The sequence below is a fragment of the Coenobita brevimanus genome, chromosome 96 (assembly GCF_032717465.1).
Source record: "Coenobita brevimanus isolate Jiangsu-jjx chromosome 96, ASM3271746v2, whole genome shotgun sequence".
Lineage (NCBI taxonomy): Eukaryota > Metazoa > Arthropoda > Malacostraca > Decapoda > Coenobitidae > Coenobita > Coenobita brevimanus.
In genome coordinates this window covers 4455578-4463643 of record NC_137049.1, presented here as the reverse complement: position 1 = coordinate 4463643, position 8066 = coordinate 4455578, and the positions used below count along the sequence as shown (strand labels likewise).

Below are 8066 nucleotides of genomic sequence, written 5' to 3'. Positions count from 1 at the left end.
TTCGCGACTATTCACTTCAGTATTGTCGTGACATACATAACTTTAACTGGATTCCTTGGCGGTAGTATTATCCAAGTGCACCGTACATTGTCAGGGTCTAACCGCCGTCAACAGTGGTGGTGGTGGTGGTGGTCTGTCAGGGAAGGTGGGAGGGAAGAAAGGAAGAGGGGAATTTAGCTTGATATGACAAAAACGCCATAAAGTCCATTTGTCCATCGTAACAATAGATTGAGAGTGACTGAATTTTAACTGAATGCCAAAAGAATAATTATAGTAAGGATTTTTAATAGATTATCAGTTCTTGTAAGATATCAGCCTTAGATTCGTTCTGAATAAACACAGTTAAACATTTCCCTTCCTTGAAATTTATAACAGATATCCTACACATGAAAGCCCAACTAGTAAACAACATTATACTGATTTTCGTGGTATATGTACTTCTCAGAAATAGTCTCATGTTTCACTCTGTTGACGCTACAAGCGATTGGTGACGTATATTATTTCCATATAAATAATAATTATATATATTGGTGAGAAAAGTGTTCCCATTGCCTATTCATAACCTAGCACGGAATATATATTTACAGCTCTTTTTCGCAAGCTTTATAAACCAGTCCAAACAGTTTGGGAACTATCCTGGTAGTTTTGGTGTGGCAGTCCAACCGGTTCAGATTGGTTTAAACTAACCCTGCCGCCAGGGCGGGATTGGCTTACATTGGCCTTGACTTGTGTTCAACGCTGCACGGAACCACAGGACTCCTAGGACTGCCAAACAGATCGTTCTGAACTGGTTTAAACTGACTCGCGGAAATTCGCCATTAGTTATGAAATGCTGTCTTACCTACATGTTATGAAATGATTTGTCAAGAAACACCCCCCCAGTGAGGCCCTGTAATGACGCAGCACAACGCCCTCAAGATACTGCAGTAATCTATGATAAGGCAATGTCAAGGCACGGAGAAAATAGTTCCAGGCACCATCAAGGCACTTAGGTAATAATGTTAAGACACTGATAAGGCACCTAAGCAGACGTAGAGCGATGGAAGAGTGGGATGTGACATGTGAGGGAAGGGGGAGTGTGCAACCATAGATTACATAAGGTGTGTGTGTGTGTGTGTGTGTGTGTGTGTGTGTGTGTGTGTGTGTGTGTGTGTGTGTGAAATCCAAGATGGATCAATACAAAAACTGAGGGAAAGGAATATGAGTGAGAAATATGAGTCAACCAGTGAAAGAATGAGTGAGTGAAGGAGGTGAGGGTGAGGTCGAGGAAGACGGAAACTAGAGTGAGGCAGGTTGCGGTGTGAGGCCTGGTGACGTCATCATGGAAGAGAGGGGGGCACTGAAGGAGTTTTGCAGGGGGTTAGGCAGCGGGGAAGAGAACCCGTTGGCTAGTGGGGAGGACAGGTGGTGGTGGTGGTTGGGGGGCAGTGGAGTGTGGTGGGGGAGGGTGTTGGCCTGGGGGGCGCATGTGGGCAGCTGGAGTTGCAGGTAGTTGTAGTAATTGTAGTTGTGGGTGTCCTGGTGGCGGGGTAGGCCCATATTCACGTGACCCAGCAGATCCGACATGGTTTGGGCTCCAGGCCACGGGGGACGGCACCCAGGTGGGGAAGGGGTCGCCGCTCCCTTCCCAGTCCCCACTCCAGGCTGGGATGTGGCTGGTGGTGGCTGCGGGACCTGCTGTGGCGCCATGGAAGAGTAGGCTGCCGCGGCTGCGGTGTAGGCTGCGGCTGCGGGGTAGAGCGTGTTGTAGAGTGAAGTAGGGTGCTTGTCGTAGTGGCTGGAGGCGCCCAGGTGATGCAGCGACCCGATCTTGTTCCTCAGGATCCTGCAACAGTAGCAAAAGATTCCCTGAAGGGCCACTCACACACATTCCTTAGCCACCTGCTATGTGCGTCACGCCTAAATATTCTCTTTCATGTTATTCTCATCTTTTCAGTATTGACTTAGTTTGCATATAAGACATAGAATATTAACGTATCGGCACCAAAATCAGAAATAAATTCGTAAAGAGGTGTTAGAAAGCGTCCTAAGCCCTCCAGATACAAGGGCACTGTTTTGATCACACTTGTCTCAGTCACACCACACCTCACCACATCCAGTTTCATTCACAGTATATATATCACATCACGCCAAATCTGTCTCGACCACACCACACCACATCACAATACACTACACTACACCACACACCAGGCAATACCATTCCATAATACACCATATCGTACCACAATATACCGTATCTCACCACACCAGACCAAACCACACCACACCATATCACACCACACCATACCTTCCTCAGACACACTACGCCACATCACACCACACCACACCTGACTCATCTATACCACATCACAACAAACCACACCACAAAACATCTTTCTCAACAATACAGAGTCATATCTCACCACACTTGTCTCAGCCGTATCGTACTTGTTTCAGCCACATCACACCTATCCACTTCTCTTGGCTATATTAATCACATTCACAGTAACACCACCACCACCGCCACCACCACACACATCTAAACTGTAAACTCGTCTTTCACATACAGTATTAGTTAAAGACTCAAAATATATGAATGATGAACTATTTTCTTTTCTGTACTGTACACAAACAAAATGCTTCAGTCATGCATTTGTAGCAATAACTTCCTTCAAAACTATCTCTTCATTGTCCCATCTTTCTCCTGCTCCTGTATACATGTTCATTTTGTTCTTAGTGCAATTCTGATTCGCTTTGTTTCTCTTTATTTACAGAGTTGCTTCTCCTTCATCCCTGCCCTCCCCCCACTCTCTCTCTATCTGTCTGTCTATGGGTATCTGTCTGTTTATCTATTTCTCCTCACCTGGATATGGAGGATACACTAGGCACGTTGTACTTGTCACACACCCCGTCCTTCAGCAGTCTCTCCCGGATCTCCCAAGCGAAGATGCCTGGGTCCTTCTGCTTCAGGTCTTTTATGTAGCTCACCACCTTCGGCGTCGTCACTCGGGGCTTAGATCCTCCTATGGCGCCAGGCAATATGGACCCAGTCTCGTTGTATCTGGGGAGCAAGGGGAATAATGATACCGAATATATACACTTGTTTACGGTAAATATTTAGCATTGGCCACAACTAGAAAGCAAGGATTTTGAAGGGTTCTCTGTTTATATCTCACTATTTACTGACACGTCTCTTCTATGACACTTCTATCGCAAATTACCCACTCCCTCCTTGGGGTCACTAATACCCCTTAAGAGGTCATTAATACCTCCAGGGGTCATTTGCGACGGGAGTTTCATAGAAGGAAAGTGTTTGCAAATAGTGAGGTATAAACAGAAAAAGCATTAAGATATTTGAATTCCGCTAAATATTATCTGTTTTACACTAACTTGGCCCATAGTTTCGTCCTTTTGCAGCTGATTTCACGTGGCTCTCTGGTAGAAAGTGACAATGCTGCCACGCTACATTTTCATAGCTCTTCTTTGTGACTAGCACCATAATCTAGTGTCAGTCTGTTCTTACAACTCAACACTCAAGATGGAGAGATGTGAATTTTTGGCCAAGTTAGAGTAAAAAGAGTAGAGTTACATATTCAAGGTCGTTACACCCGAGAAGCAACATATTAGAGACTGGATAGAACTACTTAACAGTCTCGTTATAACTGAGAGGCAGATTAGAGAGATAGGGTATAACTACTGCTGTGTTTTTGTTGAGATTATTAAATATGCTGTTATTTCAGACGGTAGTGCATAACTGTCAACTATTAGGCTCCAGTCTCTTTGACAAAGGACATTTATATACTGTAGTATTTCTCCCATAGCTATTTCTTGTGCATATTATTTCTTCATACCCTGTGTTCTGGTACAAATTATACCGATAATTAGAAGCCATAACTATACTGTTAGCGTTAGCCTGATTCTCCTGTGCCCCGCCCCCTTGGCCCCGCCCACTTACCCGTCGGCCCGAGTAGGAGTTCTGAGCCAATCTTGCCGAGCCAGCAGCAGGTAAACATGTCAGACGCTATAGCTAATCAAAGCAACAAAACTTGTACCTAACCCCTTAACTGCAATGATATCGTTTCCATTTAACTAGGAAATATGTTTTGTAGTAGTGGATGTTGGAAAAAGAACCAAGGAACGTCATCGGCCTGAAAGGTTTGTGAAGTAACGAAAGTTCCCACTATGAAAAGTAACAGAGGAACGGGAGATGAATTTGAGAGGAGGAGGAGGACTGATGCACACACACACACACACACACACACACACACACACACACACACACACACACACACACACACACAGCACAACCATTTTCCCCTCTATAAGATTTTAATGACTTCACGTATATAGAATCGAAATTCTTATACGGCATTGTTGGTATAAATAATTATACTGTACTGAGTAGGCGAAGCCAGTGACATTTCGTTATCCTACTTCTGTATTCGATCCCTCTAATTTTAATTAAATTAATGAAGGAAATAAATAAGGAAAATTACAATATGGTTATGATACTGTGGTAAATTACCAGACATGACAGATGACTTAATATGTTTAATAGCAACAGCGGCACAGCTGCGATGTGTTATTGCCAAGCTCCGAACTTCCTTGGCTCTAAAATTTAGCTGTGGTCGCGGGAGGAGGCGGGGTCGTTCTTTGCAAACTGTTTTTGATTCAGTTAGCAAATATTAGTGCTTTCTTTGTCAAACAGAAATGAATTCAAAGTAAAAGTAAACAATACGATACTGTTTCGTGGTAAGGCTCATTATTCTATCAGCAAGAAGAATAATTATCTCAGCCAATCAGCAGAGTAAAGCAGGAAGTGGGCGGGGCATCAGAAGGGAGCGGGGCACAAGAGAATCAGGCTAACGCGAACAGTATAACATACAAGACGATTAAGTGAACTGTACAGCCAAACTATCCTTCTTGGACTCTTGGGGGGAAATGGTCTAAAAAAAAAAAAAAAAAAAAAAGAAGCCTAGAATGAGCATATAGAGACCATTTTATAAATCTGCTTCAATAAACAAAGAATCTTACAGCATTTATAAAAATTCTCAACTTAAGAATCTTTATGAATCAGATCCCTGGGAACCATCGTCTAGCATCTAGTTGGACACAGCGATGGTTGCTGGAGCAGCCCTTGTCCCAGTCTGGCCTAGTTCTCATCTGGTTTAAACGACTGACTCAGAAATTAATGCGTTTGTCGGCCATCACTTACAGCTTGCAGGGTCCAGCAAATATACAAAGAAAATAATTAGGAACACTGCCACGAAGTCTCCTATGTCGGTGAGAATACGGTGTTTCCTCTCAGTCTCTAAAGTGTCCACCTCATTACCTGGCGAGAATTTTGGAGACGCAGCCGTGGGAGACCCGCAACTGGCGGGAGATATCGCAGGGTCGGATACCCAGCTGGGCCAGTTCGATGATGCGCATTCGGACGTGGTTGGGGAGAGGCCGGCCGTTGACGAAAACCCCCCCAAGCTGGTTGACCTCTCCGTACTGCTGGATCTGTGGGTCTGGAGATAGGGGAGCGAGTGTTAGTGGTACGGTACAGAAAACGAACACGCCATCATATGTCACACACAGTTAAAATATTTATTCCTATCGGCTGGACAAGGGCCATCATGTAATCGCTGTTGGTTAAAGGTAAGAGGAGAAGTTAATTCTGCGACCTCTGTACCCCTGTTTTACACAGAGACTGAAACTTAAGAACGATTACTTTTTTAGTAGTGAGACAGAGTTTAGGTTGGATCCCAGTTTTTGGTGTGTGAAGCCAATGATAAGAGCTCAGTGTGCTTGACTTCCCTGCCTTGCTGCTGTATGTACTTTGTTAGTGTCATACAGGCTAACCACGTCACCTGTTCACAGCCGTATAAATAACACACAGAAAATTGTTGAATACAGCTAGTCCTTTCAGATTAAGAACACGAAAGTAATGTTCCTCAGTAAGCTAGAATGACGTAAACTATATAATCCTGATGCAAGTAAAGGCTATGAAAAGGAATGATACAAATTACTGCAGAGGTTCAAAATGCAGTGTCAGCAGATAATAATGGGAGAGAAAGTAAAACAAAGGACAATATTCTGTTTTTGGGAATAAACCATTTGAGTACCAACAAGTTCTCTGAAGTTATAGATTGTGTGTGTGTGTGTGTGTGTGTGTGTGTGTGTGTGTGTGTGTGTGTGTGTGTGTGTGTGTGTGTGTGTGTGTGTGTGTGTGTGTGTGTGTGTGTGTGTGTGTGTGTGTGTGTGTGTGTGTGTGTATTCAAGAACAAAAAGAATACTATATAATAAAATTGTTGACCTTCGTGTAAAAATTAAGGCTGGAAACAATTTTACAGGATACTTTAGCTTCCTACTGAGTGCAACAAAACATTGAAAATCTGACTGTGATCCATATGTCAGATGTGGCTATGGATTGAAAAAGAAGTGCCTGTGCAATAAACAAGGAATTGAGACTGAGAAGGCCAAGTGAAGATGAGTAACTACTAAGTGGAAATTGAACAAGGAAGTGTGACATTTTATGAACAGGACGAGGAAATAGATGATGGGTAATATTACTGATACCACGGTGACCAAATGTACTGAAGTCAATAGGATAACTGTTACTAAAGGAAGGGTGCATGTGTAAGTGTAGCAACTGAAGCAAAAGGAGTGTAGTTGTGGTAGTGTAGAGGCTTAGATAATTAGCGTGAAGGCTGTGTAGTGTTTGTGGCAGCTACGGGAGTCGGCGTGGAGGTAGTGTAATTGTGGTAAGTGTGGTAGTTGTGGTAAATGTGGCGGTGTCTGAGAGATATATTGAGTTATTTGAGCGGCACGTGACCAGTCCTCCCCTTGCTCCCTCTTTATTTTTCTCACTCTCTCACTTTTCTCTTCTACATCATTTTACCTCGTCCTCTCTTTCCCCCCCCCTCTCTCTCTAACTTTCCAGCCTCATTTATTTTTCATACACTTTTCTTTCCCTCTCCTTCAAACCTTTCTTCTCATCTCCACCATTCTCTTTCTTCTTTCTCATTCCTTTCTCCCTTCTCTTCTCTCACTGTCATTCTCTTTCCCCTTTTCCCCTACCAATCTCTCCTCTCCTCTCCCTTAACTCCTTTCCTAGCCTTCCATATTTGTCTTCCACTCCTCTTCCTCTTCCTCCAACCTACCTCTTACTTTCTGGCTACATATAAGCCTTTTCATATATTTTCCTTAGTCTTTTAGCCTTTTCTCTTTCTCCTTAAATGACCATCAGTTTCCCAGATCCAAATTTCTATCTTCCATTTTCTTACTTATTTCCCTCTTAATCTTTCTCTCTCTCCCTCCCTCTTCCCCTTTCCCTCTGTTGCTTTTCCCCATTTTCCCCTCTCTTCTAACACTCCCTCCCTCCCTCCCTCCCTCCTCATCCCCCTCCCCCTCCCCCTCCCTCCCACTTAGTTCATTACTTCCGAAAATGTTTTGTCTTTGGGGAGAAAAGGGCAAAGAGGGCAGGTAGGGTGAGGCAGAGGGTAGACAGGGCGAGGCAGAGGGCAGGAAGGGTGAGAAAGAGAGAGGCCAGGCAGGGCGATAGAGAGGGAAGGTAAGCAGGAGCAAAGGGGGGCAGGCAAGGTGAGAGAGAGAGAGAGAGAATGGCAGACAGGGTGAGATACAGATACAGATGGAGAAAGAGATAGAGATAAACAAATAAACAGAAAAGGATGCAGATAAACTGACAGGTAGACAGAAAAACATATAGATAAAGAGATAAATGGAGATAATTAGACAGACATAGACGTGTGTATATTTAAATATATATATATATATATATATATATATATATATATATATATATATTTAGAGAGAGAGAGAGAGAGAGAGAGAGAGAGAGAGAGAGAGAGAGAGAGAGAGAGAGAGAGAGAGAGAGAGAGAGAGAGAGCAGGTAACCATGAAGATGGGAAGGGGGATGATATATGGACAATGGGAGGGAAGAAAGAGGGAAAGAATGAAGGGGGAAAGAAAAGAAGGGAGAGAGAGAGAGAGATGTAAGGAGGTGATAATATAATATAGAGTAGTATGGAAAGAGAAAATGGGAGAAGGTAAGCATTGGCAAATGGGGGGACTGAAAGAAT

At 43.6% G+C, this 8066-nt stretch overlaps 1 protein-coding gene across 1 annotated transcript in view; it reads right to left on the bottom strand.

Annotated features, from left to right (window-relative positions):
- Positions 1–343: 343 nt before the first annotated feature.
- Positions 344–8066, bottom strand: part of LOC145413371 (paired box protein Pax-9-like) — a 143233-nt gene continuing 135510 nt past the window's right edge. The window contains exons 2-4 of the mRNA XM_080283049.1: positions 5312–5492; positions 2843–3040; positions 344–1825 (exon numbers count right to left, since the gene is read on the bottom strand). Coding sequence (XP_080139175.1) covers positions 1279–1825; positions 2843–3040; positions 5312–5492 — 926 coding nt within the window. The 3' untranslated portion in view covers positions 344–1278. The remainder of the gene's footprint in view (positions 1826–2842; positions 3041–5311; positions 5493–8066) is intronic.